Source organism: Leucopleurus acutus, assembly GCF_964270905.1.
Source record: "Leucopleurus acutus genome assembly, chromosome: 3".
Taxonomy (NCBI): Eukaryota; Metazoa; Chordata; class Mammalia; order Artiodactyla; family Delphinidae; genus Leucopleurus; species Leucopleurus acutus.
The window spans coordinates 146,961,510-146,984,737 of NC_139145.1; the positions used below are offsets into that span (position 1 = coordinate 146,961,510).

The 23,228-nt window shown below is 42.2% G+C and overlaps 1 protein-coding gene across 1 annotated transcript in view; it reads right to left on the reverse strand.

Moving 5' to 3' along the window:
• SPEF2 (sperm flagellar 2) overlaps positions 1–23,228 on the reverse strand; it is a gene marked incomplete at both ends in the record, with an annotated part of 171,105 nt that overhangs the window by 52,416 nt on the left and 95,461 nt on the right. Inside the window, 7 exons of the mRNA XM_082835419.1 lie at positions 811–939; positions 3,018–3,165; positions 7,413–7,593; positions 11,709–11,860; positions 15,002–15,139; positions 18,503–18,641; positions 18,725–18,852. Of these exons, the coding sequence (XP_082691545.1) occupies positions 811–939; positions 3,018–3,165; positions 7,413–7,593; positions 11,709–11,860; positions 15,002–15,139; positions 18,503–18,641; positions 18,725–18,852 (1,015 nt within the window). The remainder of the gene's footprint in view (positions 1–810; positions 940–3,017; positions 3,166–7,412; positions 7,594–11,708; positions 11,861–15,001; positions 15,140–18,502; positions 18,642–18,724; positions 18,853–23,228) is intronic.

Here is a 23,228-nt window from a genome sequence, read left to right on the forward strand (position 1 = left end):
GCGTGTGTCCTGACTTCCTGTGTTCAACATCCTTCAGATTTTACTCTTGCAATTATGAAAGCAGGTGGTAGGAGGATGGAGAGAGGGAGAAAAGGAGAGAAGCAAGGGATGGAAAGCATCTTTAGTAGTTAATTGTTTGAGTAGTTAATGGGTCCCAGCTTACCCAATGCTGCATTTTTATGGTTTTGACATCTAGTTTATTGACCATGGTTTCTTTCCCATCCGGATACTTTGGCTCAATTTCTTGATCTTTTCAAATGCCATTTTGAATTTATTATATGACAACTGGAAGAGCCAGAAGAAGACTATGTCTTGTAAAATTGTTGCTCTCTTTAGAGAAGGAGGCCCTTGAACATTATCGATCTATGACTGGCTCTTCTGTGGCCCCTGCTCCCAAGAAAATCACTTTCAGGACCTGTTAGCATTTAGTCAGGGTTTACCTTCCTAATGAGAGGCCTAAATTATTCTTATTATAATATAAAAGGACCTCCTTAGGTAGCCCCAAGCTTTCTTTCAGCCTGCAAAATCACACCAAGTCTAAAATACTGCTTTTGTTTCTTTTCTTTGAGATTTTAATTACTGCTGGTGCTCTCCTAACCTCTTCTCAAATTCCCTTTTTGAGATCCCAGCAGACAATAATAGGACAGTCAGATCTAGTCTTCAAACGGTCACATGAAAACAGCCAACTGCATGTTGTACCTTTCAGTTAGTTTGCTTTGTGTCCTCATAGACAAAAGCCAGCCAGGGGCTGTTTGCCTACTGGTCTGTTTTCTACTTAAAAGTATCATCTTAGTTCTTTCCAATTGCTACCTTCAAATTGCAGGGCAGCAAGATGCTCTTCCTTTATTCTGAGCCTCAGTTTGTTTTCTATTTCCATTTCTTCAGCCTCCTCTGCTGTTACTATTACAGGAACGGTTTCTGCCATTGGTGGGGATTTACCTGAAAGGGCAATGAAACGTGCTGAGTTACCTGGCAACATACAAGTGTACACGAAGGGACTTGGATAAAATGAGGACAAAGTGAAGTGTGTAGGGTGATACACGTCTGGTGATTTGGAAAGGAGAAACCCTGGTCCAGACGGTGTGAGTGATGAAATATTGATAATCTTTCCTTGAGAATTCTCCATGTGGTGTCTGGCTGGACACATATAATAATACCCCCATTCGTCTAGCATCATGGAAAAATGAGGTGTGTGGCTCATGCAGACAGGGTTACAGACACCAAAGAGGATGCAATTTAGTGTTTGGGGACAGAAATTAGCAAACCCCAACATAGCGTTGGCCACCTGGAGAAGTACCGCTTCACAAGGGATACTTGTATTGGCCAAGTGTTTCCCAGGTCCTCATCAAGAGAAGATCAGAGAATAACCTCAAGCAGATAGGTGGAAATGTAGCTGATGGTCAAGAATTCATAATCTACTTATTGTCTTTTAACTAGTGCTTAAATACAAGTACTTTAATGATTACACACGAGAATTAGAAAATAAGAATTTGCCAGTGTTTGGGCTTCCCTGGTGGCGCAGTGGTTAAGAATCCACCTGCCAATGCAGGGGACACGAGTTCGAGCCCTGGTCTGGGAAGATGCCGTGGAGCAACTAAGCCTGTGCGCCAAAACTACTGAGCCTGCGCTCTAGAGCCTGCGAGCCACAACTACCGAAGCCTGCGTGCCTAGAGCCCGTGCTCCGCAACAAGAGAAGCCCCTGCTCACCACAACTAGAGAAAAGCCCATGCGCAGCAACAAAAGGCACAACGCAGTCAAAAAATAAAATAAATTAAAAAAAAAAAAAGAATTTGTCAGTGTTTGAGAATTTGCCCATAAGAAATGGCAGTGAGATTCTAGCTGCAGGCCACGCTTGTACTATTCTACTTAGTTCAATAAATCTTTCTTGAAGGTCTGATCTCAAGGGGTTCAAATTTTGGGAAGAAGACAAATGTAAACAAAGAAATATAATAAGATGTGTTAATTTCAATAGTGAACTTAAGTATAAATTACAGATGAAAGAGCCCTTAATCTCTCTGGGTTTCTGTTTTAACATCTGTAAAATTAAGAGATTGGACCCAATCAATTATTCCACTAAAGTAAATAGGAAGCATTTTCTTCAAATGCTGCTTGTTTCCTTTATGTTCCGCATCTGAAATGGACCAAGGTCGCCTGTTCTTTACTGTGGGGCTACCCTCTAGCTGCTTGGATGGACTCCATCTGGAAAGCATTTTCTACCCCTCAGATGGAGTGAGATAACTGCGCTCTCCAGGGACCTCTACCTCCCCCATAAAGAACAATGACCGGTCACGTGTCTGTCTCTGCCATTAGACTACAGTCCTATCAGGGCAGGGACCACGTTTCTGCTTTTTTAAGTTTATCGCTGTGTCCTTAGTACCCATCCTCATCATGTTCTGCATGTCAGGGGCCTAACAAACACATCAGGAGCCACTGATCAGTGGAAGGACTTTTGCTCATGTCCTTCCCTCTCTTCCTCTCTTGCCTCAAGTCACTGCAAAAATGTGCAAGTGGAAACATTCAGAGGCCAGGGTAATGTTTGTGGTAGAGCCCACCCTTTCCCCTTTTCATTCCATCCTGCCTCTGAGGCTGAGTTTTAGGTAGGAGGCCTCCAGGAGAGAAGGACTTGCTTGAATGAAACCTGAAACCTGAAACCTGAATTAAACCTGAAACTTACATACTCAGAATTACCTTTTAACCCTTTCTTGATCAAGGCAGCCAGTGTCAGCCCCCTTGCACACACTTTTCAGATTACATAGTGTCATCTTGGAGTTCTTTTCACATGTTCAAAACTATCTTTGAGATGTATTTCACCCTGGATACACTTGGCTATTCGGATAAATGCTGGCATGGAGAATGTTTGCCAGCTAACACTCCGGCTCACAGAAGACTGGGTCTCGAAGTAAAACCTAATGAACAGCATTCTAGTAGCTCAGAGGCTCATGTGCCTGGTTAAGCGCTTGTTCTCCACCAAGGAGAGGTTTAGCATCCAGGGTTCTGGATGCTAAAGCCATGAATACCTTTTCCTTTTTTGTCCCCTTCTTTCTTCTTGGGCGGCTCCTTTTTCACTTTTTTATTTGCAGCTGCCTGAGGAGGTTTTTCTTTTGTGTCTGCTGTCTGGTTTTCTTTTTCTTCTTCCATGAGTCTCCGATGAATTTCAGCAGCCACCTGGTTGTATAAGAGCCACATTTCAGTTAATACAACATTTATGAAAGACGATAGCTATTTGGATTTAGCCGTCACCCAATTCCATTGAAACCTCATTCTACAGCAAACATGCCATGTACTCAATCTTTACAGAACATTTAAAAGATTCTACTTAAATGGAAACCTGTCCCTGTCCCAAGATGTAGCTTCCCCGAGGCCACCAGTGTGGAGGCCACTCACTTTCTCAAGCCCTGCCTGCCATTCGTCTTTAGTTACACAAACATTTCTTTCTTTTTAATCTCAGACCCTATGGATTTAACACCCACTCTTCTTCCAAGTGCCTGTTATTTCTTGGCCTTCAACCTGGGGCATTCCTTTATATCATTGTTTCTCAGGTTTTTTTTCATTATTGATTGTTTTTAAGTCAGTTTCTCCTAACCATATTCCCCTTCCTGAAATTTCAATACTGCAGAAGGGTCTCTGCCTATGTATTTCATGTGTGTCTGTGCTTCATACATAAAATTGGTGACAATTTTTCATGTCCTCCAGCCAAGTTTTGGGGGCACATGCCCTGTATTAATTGGGCTCATGGACACTTGAATTCTGGGCTTCCATTCTATTCTAACACTAGACATCACCCCAGCAAGGTGCAGTGTTCATGAGGATGACCTGTCCCATAGGCTAACTGCATCGCTGCTTCTTAACTTCCTCTACTTGGGGGAAATTTCAGCTTCTCTTCATATCAGCACCCTCCTTTCACTCTCATAGATTTCCTGGTATGAGAGATTAGTTGTGTGGTCACAATACAATAGCTGATGAAGGGCAGAGAGGGAGATGTGCGAAGTGCTGCTGGGATCCCTCCATCTTGCCTATGAGGCTAGCTGTGCTCTGCAGGCAGCAGGAAAACCTTGTCTTGGGGCTTGTACAGCTGGGGCTGTGCCTGCAGTTAGAAAGACTGGACTTTTTCTTTTTTTTTTTTTGCTGTACGCGGGCCTCTCACTGTTGTGGCCTCTCCCGTTGCGGAGCACAGGCTCTGGACGCGCAGGCTCAGCGGCCATGGCTCACAGGCCCAGCAGCTCTGCAGCATGTGAGATCTTCCCGGACTGGGGCATGAACCCGTGTCCCCTGCATCGGCAGGCGGACTCTCAACCACTGCGCCACCAGGGAAGCCCCAAGACTGGACCTTCTGAACCATGTTTTTCTCTGGCTATATGCCCAGGAGTGGGATTGAATTTGAAAAAGAATAAATACATGTATATGTATAACTGAATCACTTTGCTGTACATCTGAAACTAACACAACATGGTTAATGAACCATGCTCCAATACAAAATAAAAATTAAAAACATAAAAAAGAGAAAGACTGGACCTGCTAAAATAAGTTCACCTGCCGCTGGTGAGGTGAAGGGCGTTTATGGCTGTAAATCTGAGAAATGAGAGCTGAGACGAGACTCCCAAAATGAAGAAAGAAAACCCGCACACACCATGGGGGCAGTAGCAACATATGGTTGAAAACTTAAAAATCTCAATAAGGCAACTGGTGAGGAAATGGAGGTCCATGGGAGTTTATTTATTTATTACTGTGCTTACTGTGTCCAAGCCTGATGTTATTTCTGGGGAGAACTGGGGGAGGGGCCCAGAGGAGAAACAGGAAGTTGGATAGAGGTGACTAGAAAGACGAAGAAGGCACAATCTAATCTCTTCTCTCAAAGAAGCTTTCAGTCCTGCGGGGGCGATAGACCAGCCAATTCCTGTCCTCTCCAGATTCCCACCACGCTTCATACCCATAGCGCAGCATATCACTCTGCACAACTGTTCTATGAGTGTTAAATCTTGTCCCCAATCTCCAACTGAAATGAGCGCTCCGGAGGGCTGAGCCAGCCCTGCTTCTTGGTTTTCTCCATAGCTTTCAGCATCTGTGCTGTGCTTATAGAAGATGTCCAGAAAATGCTTATTGATTGATGGAATTTCTTTGAAAATAATCATATGATACAGAATACACCCACAGCTTCTTCAGTATTAGCAGAACCTTGGAGGGATGCAGAAATGTTTCAGAGAGCTAGGCAGCTTTTTTGTGGGTGTGTATGCGTTTTTTTATTTTATTTTATTTTTTTATATTTATTTTATTTTTTATTTTTTTTATTTTATTTTATTTTTTTTATTTTATTTTATTTTTTGTGGTACGCGGGCCTCTCACTGTTGTGGCCTCTCCCGTTGCGGAGCACAGGCTCCGGACGCGCAGGCTCAGCGGCCATGGCTCACGGGCCCAGCCGCTCCGCGGCATGTGGGATCTTCCCGGACCGGGGCACAAACCCGTGTCCCCTGCATCGGCAGGCAGACTCTCAACCACTGCACCACCACCTGTATGCATTTTTTTAATCAGATGTTCTGTTGATAAAAATGGATTTCATGATATATACTGTACTTTCAAATTCTTGGTAAAGCTGAAAGCAGACTTGTTAACATTCTCCCCTAAATTGCAAGCAATTCATTTTTGAATGTGTTCTTGCAAACCACGGTGAGTTAGCAATTTCCTTTAAAATTGGATTTTTCTCCTCTGTAAACAACCTTGTGATGATAATTATCATCATCCGCATTTTTCTGGTCCACTTCCCTCAAACACCTCTGGGTCTCTTTCAAAAATTAACATAATTCACAGTACATCCAATAATCGAGCTTGTAAGGCTGAAGAAACTCTAGAAATAATGCTTTGACGCTGTGAGTGTTAAACATGACTTATTTCTTTGAAATCATTGCACACCTGCTAATTACAAGAAAGTTTTACTAAAAATTAACATAACGTACTAAATGAATAGCTCCTGGTAAAACTGCTGTGTAGCGAAAAGCCCATGTTAAAGTGCTCTCATTCCAATTGCCCTGATCTCAGCTGGTCCTGTTCTCTCAGGCCTGTTTCATCTGAAACTCAAAGTTCACTTAAAGACATGTAATATCAAAGTCATAAAAGTCTATTAGAAATATAAAAGCAGGATTCAAATGTAATTATTGGGAATATTAATTACTAAACAATCCTTCCTCCTATGCTTTCTATGTGGTTTTCAAAGGTTCACAAGCAAAGTGGTACAGTTTTGAATAAACTTCTTAATATAATAACCTATTATATTTAATTTCTAAAAAACTTTCATATGCATTATTTCATTGGATCTTTTCAACCATTCAAGAAAGGAAAGATAAGGTAGAATGTCTCCCATGTTACAGATAAAGAATCGAAGACTCAGAGAGGTTAAGTGATTTTCCTAAAATCACACAGCTTAAACAAGAAGTGTAGCCAGTGCTCTTTGTGCTGTATGATACTCTCTTTCTAATAATCTAATATTTAAAATCTCATTTCCTCAGGTAATTTTAATGGGATTCATAAGACTTGTAAGTTGTCTTTATGTTCAATTAACAGTAAGGATACTAATTCATCTACTTTTTTTAGAACTTCTAGATCCGGTTTCCCACTCTCTGGTCCTTGGTAGTTGTAGTCTTTGCGGTGATCCTCCTTGCCATGACCATCATCATTTATATGAACATCAGTGTCACCAGCATAGCGGCAGCAGCATCTCAAGAATGTACTGAGGACTCAGTATTGTGTTAGATGTGGGCATTATGCTAGGTGTAGTGGATACAGAAAGTTTTAGAACCTAGTTAAGTATTCAGGAAAACATTAATAAGGTAAAAATCACAAACAATAACCTAGATACTAAGAGTCAAAAGTGGGAGAGACAATAAATGCTACAAGGATTAGAAGAGCATGCAATCAGAGAAGGCTCAGTCTTCAGGAAACAGACAACCAACTGGTTGGGAATCAAGGTAGGAACTAGTTTTGAAGACTTAAAGAAAGTAGAGGCTGAATTTCTGACTTTAAAACTTGAAAATCTGGCCCTACTGGACACCATGCTTAAATGGCAAGGTTGGCTAGGAGCCTCTTTAGATGGGGTTGCTACTTCCACTTGGCCACAGTCCCACTCCACCCTATTGCCTTATACTTAACCCATCTCATTGACATTTCCTGCTTGGCCCTGTAGAGCCCTGCACTTGGAACCCTGGGCCAGCATAGAAAATAATCTAAATGTTGGTTCACTCCTTTCTTGACCTCATATATTTGCTGATTGAACTTTTTCTTTCAGATAAAAAGAAAAAACTTCTGGGAGGTATAGATTTATATTGTGAACATTGTGTAAATTTTCTGTTCATAGCATATTACCAACTTTGGAAGTTAATGAATGGGTATTACTGAAAGGAAACGTAGTAACCAGCACTGCTTACCATGTGAGATATTGCTAAAGAAGACTGCTGCCACGTGTCCATCACCATCTTCTCATCGGCCTCAAAGTTTAACTCTATGTTTTCCAGTGAGTAATCAATCTTGCCCTTCAGTATGGCTTTTGTTTTTGGTTTGGATAAAGATGACGCTGGAGAATTGGGTCTTTGATGAACTAGGGGAATTCTTGGGAAAACCAACAAAAAAGAAATATAAAGATTTTATTTAACAGAATCCTATTTTTGTGTCCATGTTACTTGGTGAATTTCATTGTCCTGCTTTAATCTCAATTTTCACAGTTTTCTTGGAAGAACTCTTTAGATGGAGAAATGACTATGAAAGGCTGTATTGTGGTCTACACCTCCTAGAGAAATGGAAATAAAAACAAAAATAAACAAATGGGACCTAATGAAACCTAAAAGTTTTTGCAAAGCAAAGGAAAACATAAACAAGACAAAAAGACAACCCTCAGAATGGGAGAAAATATTTGCAAATGAAGTAACTGACAAAGGATTAATCTCCAAAATTTACAAGCAGCTCATGCAGCTCAATATCAAAAACTCAAACAACCCAATCCAAAAATGGGCAGAAGACCTAAATAGACATTTCTCCAAAGAAGATATACAGATTGCCAACAAACATATGAAAGGATGCTCAACATCACTAATCATTAGAGGAATGCAAATCAAAACTACAGTGAGGTATCACCTCACACTGGTCAGAATGGCCATCATCAAAAAATCTGTAAACAATAAATGCTGGAGAAGGTGTGGAGAAAAGGGAACCCTCTTGCATTGTTTGTGGGAATGTAAATTGTTACAGCCACTATGGAGAACAGTATGGAGGTTCCTTAAAAAACTAAAAATAGAACTACCATATGACCCAGCAATCCCACTACTGGGCATATACCCTGAGACAACCATAATTCAAAAAGAGTCACGCATCACAATGTTCATTGCAGCTCTATGTACAATAACTAGGACATGGAAGCAACCTAAGTGTCCATTGACAGACGAATGGATAAATAAGATGTGGCACATATATACAACAGAATATTACTCAGTCATAAAAAGAAACGAAATTGAGTTATTTGTAGTGAGGTAGATGGACCTAGAGTCTGTCATACAGAGTGAAGTAAGTCAGAAAGAGAAAGACAAATACCGTATGCTAACACATATATATGGAATCTAAAAAAAAAATAAAAAACACAAAAGTGGTTCTGAAGAACCTAGGGGCAGGATAGGAATAAAGACGCAGACATAGAGAATGGACTTGAGGACACGGGGAGGGGGAAGGCTAAGCTGTGACAAAGTGAGAGAGTGGCATGGACATATATACACTACCAAATGTAAAATAGTTAATGGGAAGTAGCCGCATAGCACAGGGAGATCAGCTCGGTGCTTTGTGACCACCTAGAGGGGTGGGATAGGGAGGGTGGGAGGGAGATGCAAGAGGAAGGAGATATGGGGATATATGTATATGTATAGCTGATTCACTTTGATATAAAGCAGAAACTAACACACCCTTGTAAAGCAATTATATTCCAGTAAAGATGTTAAAAAAGAAAAAAAAATGTTTTATGGTCTAGAAAGTCTAACAAGAGGAAACTAGAGACAAGCAATGCTAAAACATAATTTTTAGGTCTAATTCTCAGTAATTATGAGGAGGGGGATTAAAAAATGGCAATTATGAAGACATGCAAGTTTGAAATTTATCTGGGATATAAACTTCTGACAAGGTATAAATCAGTCATGAAAAGCAAACCAATAGAACTGGACGTCACTTCTTTAAAACGACAAGCAGTTGGCTTCCGGAAGTAGACAGTTAAAAAGCAGGATATGACAGATGTGAGGTCTGCAAGGGGGTGTCCCACGGAGGTGTGAGAGCTCCAGCAGCCCTCCCTACCCTTGAGAATGGGCGATGAAGGCTGTCTCTGTTTCGTAAAGTGCTGTGGGAACACAGAGTTAAGCTGTCTCTCCCCCTTTCTCGACCATATTGCTGCCCCTAGGTAGAGATTTTAGAGCTGCCCCTGAGAATGTTCTATCCCTGAAGGATCCCAGGATCTCAAAGGCTAACTGCAGGGAACGATCCACCGAGCAGAATGCTAATTGCGCTGGGATCCCCCTCGGTGATAGAACATAGGAAGAGTTTTCGGCTAGGGCGAGGAACGGGCAGAGAGGAGCTCCAAGGATGCCTTTGCTAACATTGGAGGAGGAAAAAGCATTTGGCTTGGCAGACTCAAGTTGCCGGGGACCAGAGCAGTGATGCAGGAAGCTGGCTGTGAACTCCAGCACGCAATTAGTTTGGCCTTGTTTTGAAGCATCAGACAAGGTTTTCTGAAGTTGGCTCTTTGATTCTCATAGTGCTTGGAATTCTGACAGTGCACCATGCCTTATAAAAGCAACGTGCTGAGGGTCTACAACTCAGTATACGTCCTCCCACAAGGAGAGTTGACGTTTTAATAATCAAGTAGTGCTTAATCTCGGTCACTGAGACGTGAGATTCACGTGTCTAATAAGATAAAGGCTGTGTGATCATCTCTACATGTTTAATACGGGGCAATAGGCGTTCCTAACACCTTGCTTTGGAGGACAGCAGTGGTGACGTATCATTTAGAAAAGGGATTTGGATTTAGAATTCATTTACTGGGAAAAATTCTGGTCAGCTAGCTCTCTCACTATCAGTAGATGTATCAATAGATACGAACTGGGGCATGTCACTCGACTTTCTGAGGCTCCATTCCTTCTGGAAACATACAAATATAATAATAATATTGTTACACATTATTGGTTATTAGTTAACACCATTATTATTATTATTGTTAGGTTGTTGGAGGAATAAAATAGACAAGCTATGTGAACATGCTTAACACTCTGCTCGTTTCCCTATACATATGAAAGAGACTGGTTGGTTGGTTGACGCATTGATTAGCTGAGAGTTCCAGGGTATACTCACAGCAGTGATCTGAGGTTGAGACTGGTGCAGAGTGTTTTGCAAAAAGTAAGAACTGGCTGTTCTTTTGCCTGTTTCATTCTACTAACCAACATTAATAGCTTCCCCATTATGCCTGACTTGCTATTTTATGCTAAGAACAGAATGCCCTGCTACTGTAGACATTGAAACTTGGCCTCTTTTGATGACTCTGACTGTTCATATCACTTTGGGAAATTTTTATTGTTCTTAATTACAAAGGTCTCTTTCAGAAGCTTGCTGAGTTAAACATTTCGCTTGTATCTGTGTCAAAAAGAGGGTTCAGACTTCTTGTGTTTTCTTGCTTACTCATGGTCCTGACAAGGACATGATGGGACCAGATGGAAGAAGCCTAGCGAGAAATGGGCCTCAGATCACTGTGGAATCCTATCATGCACAGGCCATTGCAAATCCTTTCTGGAATAAGGGAGGGTAAAATGAGGAATGTAAGAACATGCGATACTCACAATTAAAACAGTGCATGTGAGGAAGAAGGGTTTGTTGTCATATTATGCAATAATATGATGACGATAATAGTCATCACTTATTGAGAGGCACTGGGACTAGGTCTCAAGTCTTCTGACTCCCAGGCATGGTGCTACGTGTTTTGAGGATTTCATTTTCTGTAATCTTCACAACAACCCTACTTTACAGATAAGGGAACCAAATCTTAAGAGAGTTGGGGTGACTTTCCCAAACAAATTGTTTTAATTTACTTACATATAGCTAGTAATTGCCTGAAAATGTCATTTTTCTTCCACCCTTACCACCAAGTTTATTTTCTTACCGGTGGGAATCTGATGTTAGACTGCTACTAAGTTTCAGTCTCACAAAGTCATAATCACATATGACTGAGTCTTTACTGTTTCTCAATTTCCTAACCTGTAAAAGAAGACTCATAACACCTGCCATTGTCATTTATATAATGCCATGCACACACACAAATGCCCACATACGCACAGAGCAGCTTGGGACCTTTCACAAAAGTGGTAGAGGGTCACGATCCCTTACTAGAAACCCTTGTGGTCAAAAGTGTTTCAGAATTCAGAATTTGTATATACTATATATTCCATAATATCCCCAGCAGTCTGTTGGAAGCACTCTGTAACAAAACACACTACGTCTCTGCAGCAAAAATGAGTAGATATTCACTATAAGTGGGATAAATAATGCATATCAATAGTCTTGAGTCGAAGTTTTCAGTTTTGAGAGTTGTTTTTGGATTTTGGATTAGCAGATACAAGACTGTGGTTTTATTAGTGGTATTCAATTTAAAATCACAAAGCTTTATGTTGAGACTGATTACAGTGCAACGTGATAGCCCGCCTTACCTAAGCTGGAAGTCCAAAGTATCTTTACTATCCAGTTGGACCAATGGGACTCGAGTAAATCTCTTAGTGTCACCTGTTGGGATTTTACATTCCATCCCCCTGTAATAATCTTGAAGCAGTCTCTTCGTATCTTGGAAACGGTTCAGTTCTGCCTTTAATAGAAAATACGAATGTTAATACCCAAGACAGAACAAGCTGATCTGTACATATGTTCTGTATAAGCCCTGTAAGCACTATTTTATTTTTTTATTATTTATTTATTTATTGTTTTTGCGCGGTATGTGGGCCTCTCACTGCTGTGGCCTCTCCCGTTGCGGAGCACAGGCTCCGGACGCGCAGGCTCGGCGGCCATGGCTCACGGGCCCAGCCGCTCCGCAGCATGTGGGATCTTCCCGGACCGTGGCACAAACCTGTGTCCCCTGCATCGGCAGGCGGACCCTCAACCACTGCCCCACCAGGGAAGCCCTGAATAAGATGCCATCATATATCATATAAGCAGAATTGATCAAAAGTCCTCTCAGATTTATGGTAACTAGTAAATAATGCTTTCTTACTGTTTCTCTCATCACAAAAACTTAGTTTTGAAAGAAATCTTAGAAATCATCTAGAATAGCATTTTCTAAAATTTATTTTGTAGAAGCTTTGTCCTATAAGCTCTTAATGAGCACCATGCTGGGAAAAAAACAAACAAAAACTTTGCAACGTCAAATAATTTCAGAAATGTTAGGTTAACATACCAAAAGAGTTTCCTTATTGCAGGGCATCTTAGTATCTTAATATGTCAATATGCTTGTCAATCTCCCAGGGAGAGGGAAGGGTAGAGTACAGAGCCCTTCCCAAAGTCTTCTGATCATCAAGTCCTTGTTTTGTGAAACATCTTGTAGGACTAGTGTTCTGTGGAATCCACTTTGGGAAATACTTGTCTAGGCACAGGCCCTTGAAAACTTTCATGAAGATTCTTTCCCCTCCATAAACATGTGCAAGCTTCTGCTTATGAGCTCCTGGACCAGCAGCTCAAGTACCTGAAAAGTCTGTTATTTGATGGACAGTTCCAATCACTAGGATTGTTCTTCATTTATTGAACTGAAATCTACTACTCTCCTGTAGTTTACAGCTTTGGTTCTTCATAGAATCATGCCAATCAGTGCAGAACTAGGCTTCTTCTGTTCTAGGTGGCCAGCCTTTAACTATGTGAACACTGATGACAAAGCAGTGGTTAGGGCTACTGGCTCAAGAGTTAGATTCCCTCAGTCCAAATCCCAGCTCTCCTACTACTGACATGTGGCATTGGGCAAATCACTTCATCTAGGTTTGCCTCAGTTTCCTCATCTGTGAAATGAGGATTGTGAAAGAATTGACAGCCTAGGGTTGTTGTGAAGGTTTAATCTTCACATGAAGGGTCCTTAGAACAGAGTAAGAACTTAATAAATATTAGCCTTTATTTCCTTTACCCTCTTTTTTCCTAGTTGGCTTTAGATGTGGATTCTGTTTCTCAGGGAGAGGGTCTGAAATGTAGGTCTTGTGGGGTGTAAGAGTTTTACCATTTCTGAAAGAGGCATATATTGCTTGGACTAATGGGAATGATTTACAAAAATTCTCTAATCCCTTTGCCTTCGTTACTGGGCTTCAGTTGTTTCTACCATAAACCTTTGAAACAGCTGTTCCAGCATTCAATCTCTGCTTACCCAAACTGGTGTCCCAGGGATGTTACCCAGGCAGGTGTAGGCTGCTGGCTGTCTTGCCTTCATCCTCAGCACAGCCCATGCCTTGTGGCCCCCACCTGGATCCCAGAGCTAGCAATCAGTGAGGCTGCTACTGCTTCTCAGGCCGCTGCCTCCTGTGGTCCAGCTTGCTCCCGAACCAGGGGCTTGTCCCTGTGAGTGCTGGAAGTACTTGCATCCACGGTCATTTGTTGAACAAGGATTTATTGAACACCTACTATGCACTAGCTCCAGTGACCCTTAGCTAAATATTCTCATTTCCTGCAGTAACTCCTCCTGTAAGCTAATCAGTTCAGGATCTGAAAGGTACCCTTTTCTACTCTATCCTCACTGCTATTTTCTTAGGAAAATATACTCATGTAGACACAGCTTGACCAAGACAGCCTTCATAATCCTCTCAGCATGACTAAACTATAGACAAGTTTCTTCCTAACTCCAGACTCCTGACCTTCCTTTTCTCAGAGTATTTACTTTAGGAAACTTGTCTTTGTAAGTCCATTCTCTGTGCCTTTGAGATGTAAATCTTTTCAAAATCCTCCTGCTGGCTTTAGAAATCAGAACTGTCTCTCTCAAGAACCTGGGAACCATCTCTTTGAAATGTAAGCGTATGAAATGAAAATGGAACTCCTATGTCCTGGTCCTCTGGGAGGAGCGGAGTCTGACTTAGGAAGACACCTTGCTCCAAGTTGTAAAACTACGTGCATCAAGAAGAGAAGGGAGGGCTTCCCTGGTGGCACAGTGGTTGAGAGTCTGCCTGCTGATGCAGGGGACACAGGTTCGCGCCCTGGTCCGGGAAGATCCCACATGCCGTGGAGCGGCTGGGTCTGTGAGCCATGGCCGCGGAGCCTGTGCTCCGCAGCGGGAGAGGCCACAAAAAAAAAAGAAAAAAAAAAAAAAAAAGAAGGGAAAGTTTACTTTTCCTTTAGACGAGGCCAATCAAGCAACACAGGTTGTGCATGACACCCCACCTTGCGCCCGTTCTTAAAAACCCTCCAGCCCTTATTCCTGGCAGAGCTGGGTATCCAGACTTGGTCTGTGCTCTCTCCCCTATTGTTGACAACACCTTGGCGTAAAATCAACGTCTGTCTCTTCAACTTGTCCAGTGCAATTCATTATTTTAACGGGCTGCAAAAATAAATTAATCAGATTGTTCCAACGAATGGTCTGTTTTTCCAATCCGGACACAAACGTTTCTCAGGAACCGAGTGCCTGCTGAGTCTGATCCAGCCCACGCTCTTGTGGCAGGGCTGCTTTCCCGGGGACACTGTGGGTGTCCGCTGGGAGAGGCTGGCGTGGTAACGACCCAGGACAGATACCATCTCTGCTGTCCCCTCCACAGCTCTAGGCCACCCGGAAACAGCTGGTGAGCTGTAGCTTGATATGCTACCAGTTCCGGTGTTAGTTTGGCTGGGGACAGAATGGCTTATTTCAGCTAACCTCCTTGGCAAGCTGGAGTTCAGGCTGGGCAGAGTGCTGTGAGTAAAACAATCCCCTCACATTCCCAGAGGAGTGGTTACAGGACGGACGTGGCCGTGGAGAGAAGTCTGTGTCATCCTGACCGGCCGCTCTTACCTGCATCAGCGAGAAGAAATGGTTCATCGCGATTCCGATCACGTCCTGCAACCAGCTCTCGTTAATGATGTCCAGACACTCCTGCTCTGCCTCTCCCCTGCGGGCATCACAGATGTCCCATAGGCGGTCCCGTAAGTCCTGCACACAAACACTGCTGTGAGACTTCAGAATCACAGCTCAGACGACCTCCGTATAATAAAACTAGAATCCTTTGCCTGTCTTAATGCGTCTGAAGAAATTTAGACCTAATACACTCATATATTTTATCCCTTCGGTAAACAGATATTTATTTTGCTTCTACTCTGTCAGGCCTTAACTTTCTAAGACCCCCTCAGCACACCTTGTGCCCAGGTCCACAGTGTACTTTATTCATGAGGGGCTATGTTTTATGTATTCTAATCCTTCCTCACAAGATTTGATTGACCAAAAAAGACCTTTCAGGGAATTTTTGAGGAAATGGTGTATTGTTGGTGTAAGAAATATGCCGCTTTATTGAATCCGAGGGCATAGGTTTGTTAATTAATCATGAGTGGAGCATGTCATTCTCCAAGAAACAGGGTCTGAGCCTAATAGGATTGTCTGAAAATAAGCTTTGTATTACAGAGCTAGCAGTGGAAAAAAATCTTTTAAAGATCCCAGCTCTGCCGCTTACCAGATCCTGAGGAATAATGTTGATGATACCTTTCTATGTGTGTCAGTGTTCAGAATATAAGTCATTAGACTTATATTGACTCATTTAATGCCTCACAACCACCTCGGGTCCTATTATTTTCTTCATTTTGCAGATGAGGATACTGAGTCAGTCACAGAGAGGTTATTTTCCTAAAGTCACATTATGAGCAAGTGGTAGAGACAGGATATGAGCCTGTGGGCTTGTCTGTACCACTAGATTAGGGCTCAGTTCCTTGACCTGTAAAATGGGGATATTGTTTACCCTTTGGATGTGCTGCAGTTAGCCTAAGCCTGTAAAGCACTTAGCACAGTATTTAGCACACAATAATTCCTCAGTTATAAACAGTATCATAATCTTATTCATAGCAATAACATATCTGTTTAATTAAAATTCCATTAAGAAAATATATACAGTCCAATAAAACTTGACAGTTTTCACGATCATAATAATTGATTGAACATTTACTGTGTGTTGGGCATTGTGTTAAGTGCCTGACGTTGATTACCTCACAAATCCCCACAGTAACCAAGGGAGAAGTTTCTGATGAGAAATTTGATGCCCAGAGACGTTGAGTCACTTGCCTATGGTTTCAGCGCGGTGAAGTCAGGAATTCGAACGCAAGCAGTTTGGTTCCAGTGCCTATAGTGGATTTTACTTCTGTGATGCTGTGTTTATGGAACACTTAGCATTTTGGTTTGTTATCTTGTGGGGGCTTCACATGAAATGAAAACATCACAGGCATTTTTATAGCTATACGCTAATATCAGAACAGTACGCCATTCTTTTAGAGCTGACCTTGATGTCTCCCTGGTCTTTCCACAAATGCTATATCAGACATCCAGTGAGGACTGACTTCTGCTCCTCAAACATTTATACATTTTAAAAAGACAGGAGAGGAAGCAGTTGAGGAGAAAGTACAAAAGCAGGAGCCTGGGACCTTGTTTCTAGCTCTCTTTCTGCTCCTGACTCACTGCGAGGCGTTAGCAAGTACCAGTGTCTCTGTGGCTTGGTTTTCTAATGGTAAAGTGAGGACAACATGATAGCAGAACCTTTCCATTAACTTCTTAGGATTGGAATGAAAGAAGCCAAGAACAAGGAATATTACCAGGAATAAAGAGGTTAACTACTGGCAAATAGGATGATGGATTTGTCATTTCCAATTTTGCTTCTTTTAAATATCTAATCTGTCTGTAATAAACATATGGTACTTCTGGAATACAGGAGGGCCAGGATTGTGAATAGGCAGGAAGGAGATAGGAAAGGCAGATATGTTTTAGAATTACCATTTGAGGAATGTCTAAGAACAGGTAAAAGACTTCAGTTAATTGGGACATTGATTAATGCAATACCTCCTGGATTAAACCCTCCAGCACCCTGGTCATCCAAGTTACCATAATGCCTTCACTTAATTTCAATAGCTTCCCAGCTGGTTTTCCAACTGCTCTCAAACACACCAAGCATCCTCCCTCTTCAGTGCCTTCGCTTTTCCCTATGCCTGATACACTCTTCCTCCCCAAATCTGCATGGCTTATCTCACTCAATCTCTCCTGTCCTGAGTTTGCTCAAATATTGCCTTCTCAGTGGGCCTTTCCACAACTACCATATACTAAAAGGTATATCAACGTTCCTTCCCTCACTGCCCTGCTTTCCTCCTTCACGTAGCTCATATTATCAGTGACGTACTCGCTATACATTTACTTATTTATTGCTCATCCTTTGCACTCTGGCCCCCAGAACATAAACATCCTGAGGTCATAGGCTTTTTGTTCAGTGTTGAACCCCCCGCCCCTTGAGCAGTGCCAGGACCATGGTAGATGCTCAATAAATATTCACAGAGCACATGAATGGGTCATGGGGGTAGAGCTTGGGAATTTGTTGTCGTTGATAAATAAATACTGAGATTATAATCAGATATGACTACTAGTAGCCTATACTTAAGGTTGTGGAAGGGGAAAGACTTCCCCTGACAGGATAAGGGGCTCTGTAAATCTACACAGGAAAGACAAAAGGTGAGAGATTGAAATCAGGCTTCTTGTACATCAGAGGACCTTTTCTAAAGCATCAGGGTAATATACTCTGAATTTATCATATACTTATGAATTTATCAAAATCTGCCTGTCTACCAAGTGACAGGCACTGTGCTGCTGGAATACCAAGATGTATGAGATTTCGTACCTTCCCTCAAGGGATCTATTCGACAGAGGCAACACTTCAGGCTTTCTGGGATGTTCCCTCATTCCTCTTCTCCCTGACATCAACCAACCATATAAATGTAGCCAAGAGAGGCACGTACTTAATACCAGGCTTGGACACACTTACGTGACCCAACAAAAGGGTTAGGAGTCTACAAAGTAGATGCCCAGAATGCTCTTGCACCGCTGGCCTTGGCTTCTCCTTTCACAAGCATTGGCTACCATATTCTCATTCTGAGCTCAAAGTACAGAAGAGCGGTTGTTCTTGAAAGTCGGCAGGTTGGTGTTCAAACCACTTCTCCCCTCATCCTCACACCTCATGAGAGTAAGAAGGGGATGAATTAGGCTTTTTTTGTTTGTTTGTTTTGTTTTGCGGTATGCAGGCCTCTCACTGCTGTGGCCTCTCCCGTTGCGGAGCACAGGCCCCGGACGCGCAGGCTCAGCGGCCATGGCTCACGGGCCCAGCCGCTCTGTGGCATGTGGGATCTTCCCGGATCGGGGCACGAACCCGTGTCCCCTGCATTGGCAGGCGGACTCTCAACCACTGCGCCACCAGGGAAGCCCTGAATTAGGCTTTTGAAGTACAAGATTTGAGAGTGTGGAAACTCTGGCCCCGCGGGTCATGGATTCCCTTACATTCACTCTTTGGTGTCGTTCAGCCTTCATTTCCTCATCATCCCACAGGTCATCAGGAAGAGAGTTGAAATCAGCCTGCCACTGAGATACAAAATCTTGCTTGTGGTCCGGACGCCTTAGAAACTGCTGGAAATCTGTTCTGTAAGGCATTCAGAGAATCAGACGGAGCTTATATGTCCTGCCTGTAAACTACACAGTTGTAACTTTGGAAACTTTACTTACCTAATATCATATAAGTAAGCAAGCACCGTATGCTGGCCTTCTCTCAGATGCCTGAGTACTGTTTTGATGGAATTTATATAGGAATTTTCTATCAGTTTCCAGTAAGGTACTAAAAATGATTGTATTTCCTGTTAAATGGTAAAGCATAAAAATCATCATTTCAAAGTGAAAATGCTTCTGCGTAATTGAGTCAAAAGGGCGCTACTAAGCGAGAAGATCAAGTTGCAACTGTAGCCACTTAAGGCAACTCTGTGAAACTTCTTGCTCCTCCTTCCTCCCCTCCCCCAGCTAATTCCTATTTCAAATCATTTTTCATGTCTGAGTGCAGACATATTTTTTTCCAGAAATCCTTCCCTGATCCATCAAGTGTATAGGGTCATCCTCTGAAGTTCTGAAGTCCCACCTTAGCACCCTGTACTTCTCTCATTAGAGAACTGATGGCATTAATTATAACTGTTTATTTATTTGTCTATATTCACCTCTAGAACAGCAGTCTCATAAAACCAGGAAGAATTACTATCTTATTCACCACTAAACAGTTTTTCCTATAATTACCACAATGTCTGGGACATAGTAAGTGCTCAAGAAATATTTATTGAATGGGTGAATTGAATAATCACAGACCTCACATTTTGCCTAAGTTGGAGAACACCTAGGGTTCTTGTCAGGGTGATGATGAGTTATTTCTCTGAATTCTCCCTTGAGGTTTTACCTTTGCTGTAAAGTGCACCATGAAAATCAGAAAGTTTCTTTTACATTATCTTTAATGATGCAAATAAACAATGAAAAATAAGAAGTAATCAAATTGAAATAAAGTTGAAGATTTTTTTTTTTTTTTTTTTTTGCGGTACGCGGGCCTCTCACTGCTGTGGCATCTCCTGTTGCGGAGCACAGCCTCCGGACGCGCAGGCCCAGCGGCCATGGCCCACGGGCCCAGCCGTTCCGCGGCACGTGGGATCCTCCCAGACTGGGGCATGAACCCGTGTCCCCTGAATTGGCAGACGGACTCCCAACCACTGCGCCACCAGGGAAGCCCCCATATTATATTTTAATATAAACTTTCTGTACGAATTTTTCCCTTATTGGTTGTGCATTTATTTATTCAGGGGCTTGCACATGGGGACCTTGGAGGTCATCTGGGCTAACTTCCTCTTCAACTGAGAAATGCCAAGAGATCTAGACACAGATTATCCAATCTCTGTGGACCTCACTGATACATTAGGCACATTTCAATGCAACCCCCTTTAGGGTCACACAACTTGTGTTAGTGGAAAATGCTTCCTGTGTTGAGCAGAAATTTGCCTTTCTGTATTTTCTACTTATAAGCCCTAGCTGTGCCCTTTGGAGAAGGACAGTCTACATTCACACCATCTTCTCTATGACAGCCTGTCAAATATTTGAAGACATTGGTGAGGAGAAGTAGGCTGGGATTCAGGATGAAACTCGCTTGCTTTTGTATTTCCAGCATCTAGTACAGCATTTGCAAACAACAGGTACTCAACAAATGTTAATATAGATGTAAGCGGAGTCACCTGAACCCAATTTTATCATCAGTTAAATTTTCAGGAGACTGGATGGCACTGGATGCCTTCATCTGGTTCTAAAGGCCTATGATTCTATGTCTAACCATACTTCAAGTATTCATTTATCATACACATTTACAGTTCTTTCAATGCTCCTCTGAAATTATTTTAACACCTTTCTCTTACCTAGAGCACCTCTCTGGTTTCTAGTTTTTCATGATCTCTCTTAAAAGATGTGGTATCCAGAGTGGTGCTGAAGACCATTTTAAATAAGCTGACTACTAAACTGCCCTCCTGGTGACTCCAAGTCATTAATTAACACTCTGTGCGAGGAGAGTTACCACCTAGGAATGGACCTAATTGAACTAACATCCTGTTCACAGTTCTTATTTATTTACAAGAACTTCATGAGAAATTGTCAAATGCTATTTTGAATTCAAGGTATACTATGTTCATGGTACCTCTCTGACCCACCTACTGAACCTTGCTATCAAAGAAAAGGAACACAGCAGTTCAGCAGGACTTAATCTTAGTAAACCTGTCTGACCTCTGGGTGATCACTTTGTATGTTACAAGTGCTTAGAGGCATGTGTTTAATAATTTTCTTTCCAATTTTGTCAGGGATTAACATCTGGATCATTGGTCTTGTATGCTACTAAATCCCATCCACCTTTTGTTAAACATTTAGTCATTAGCCCACATCTGGTCTTCTAGATTCTCCCGTATCTTCTGTGATTTCTATGAGTTATCGATAATGTCCCATCTGTAGTTTATTTAATTCTCTGGGATGTTATTTTTCTGGGTCTAGGCACTTGAACTTATGTGACGTGACTAGATGTTAAGACCTATCCTTTCCAATTAAATAGTCTTCTCTTCATTGACTAAAGCATAATAGGAAATTGGGCAGCCAAGGCAAGTATCCTCCAAGCTTCAGAAGCTAGAAAGCAAAGACCTATCACTCCACTGCCTCCTTGGTGGTCTCTGAACCTTCCCTTGGGGCTGGCAAAGGGATAAGGACCCAGGCTCCCCTTGAACTTGTTGCTGCCTCCACCTGAGAGAGCCAGATATGCAAGCAATCCCCCTCTTTCTCTCACTCTCTCTCCTTCTCCATGCCTATTGAGGTAAGATATATCTGGGGTCCCTGGAAGGCCTGGAACTAGGGTTGCCAGATAAAGTATAGGATGCCTATATATACTTCATTGATTATCTCAAATTTAAATTCATTTAACTGGGCATCTGTTTTTCCTCTCCATTAGTAGGTAAGCTGTGCAGCTCATGTGTGAGAAGCTTAGAGTAGAAAAGGACTAGGGTAGGTCATGTGGACTGCTTTGTTTCCAGGTTCTAGGCTAATTCTGCTTGTAGCAAAAAGGAGTTCTCTACATGGTTTCACTTAGGTAACTAGAGGTCCGGGCTGTATATCCTCCCATTGTCCCTCGAGACCAACTCCCCATCTTTCACTCTCCATCCTGCTCAGTGACTGCTCTAGGAGGCTAACTCATGTGAATTACTTCAGGAAGCTCCCTTGCCTTCCACCTCCCAGTCAAGAGATGTGAGAGCAGGAGGGACATGAGGTTTGGTTATATGCTTCCCTGCTCCTCTCTGCTGGTCACTGTGGGTGGCTGCATCCTCTGGGAAGGCCACAGCCCCTGGCAGGTGGCCTTCTCCATGCACAGGTCTTCCTGAGGTCTGGACATCTGCTTCCTGTCCTCAGCTTCTCAGGCCTAGGGGCCATAATAGCTCCTCTCTCTCTCTTGTTGAGGGTAACAATCTAATCCTTGTAGATTTTCTCATTTACTGGCCACATACATATAAATCATCCTTTATTCAACTTTCTTTAAATTATCTTCTGTTTTCTGCCAGGATCCTGACTAGAAGATCTACAATGGAAGCTGATGCCATATCTCAGTGTGAATATTTATTTTTCATTCATGTTCTCTATTTCCCTCTTGTCCTCTATGAATTTATTTCTCTCAAGGGCTTCAATGTTTGGATTTAAGGATTAGATTTTAATATTTTTGTCCCCCACTCTCCAACTCCTACCAAATAATATCATTTTAATTTTATCTCCTTCCCAACAACCACTTCTGTATCCTGCTTCTATGACAGTTCTTGAATATATTTATTTTTCGAAGTAGCTACTATTTGGCTGGGTGATAGTAATTACACACATCTGTAATTCTATCCTTTAATGTTCTCATCTTCAAATATTTTCTGTTCTAATTTCTCCCTCAATGCTAATTAATTCATCAAAGCCTTATCGGTCTTCCCTGGTGGCGCAGTGGTTGAGAGTCCGCCTGCCGATGCAGGGGACACGGGTTCATGCCCCGGTCCGGGAAAATCCGCTGGACCCGTGAGACATGGCCGCTGAGCCTGCGCGTCCAGAGCCTGTGCTCCGCAACGGGAAAGGACACAACAGTGAGAGGCCCGCGTACTACAACAACAACAACAACAAAAAAGCCTTATCAAGAATCTCTAACATACTCTTCACTGTATCTGATTCTGTATTGAATACAGTGAATGTTTACAATTTAATTGAGGAGATAAGTAAGACATTTCCCTAGGAATGTTCAATAACAATTGCAATTCATGATTGGGTCTCAAGTGCCTGGCACAGATGGTCAGGGTTAACAGTTCATAAGAGTAAGAAGCCATGGAGGATTGGAATTAAGAAGACAGGGACTGAGTCTTTCGAAAAACTCTTTGTCTTTTAAAAAGTTTTAAAAGAAAGACCGTTCTGTGTGATTGTTCCAAGATGATTTATCTATTAAAGCAGCCGGATTTGCCTAGGTGACAACTGGGCTTTGCAGCTGTCAGAGCATAAAGAACTGAATAGAGCTTCCAGGGCTCACCTGGGCATCTCCTTGCCTGACACTAGGGTACCCATTTAAAGAGCTGAGGCCAGATAGCTCTCTGTTCTTTTATTAGTTCAGTTAGCTTCAAAATTTTCCTTCTATTTCTAAAAAGTCAGGGGTTAAACTTCA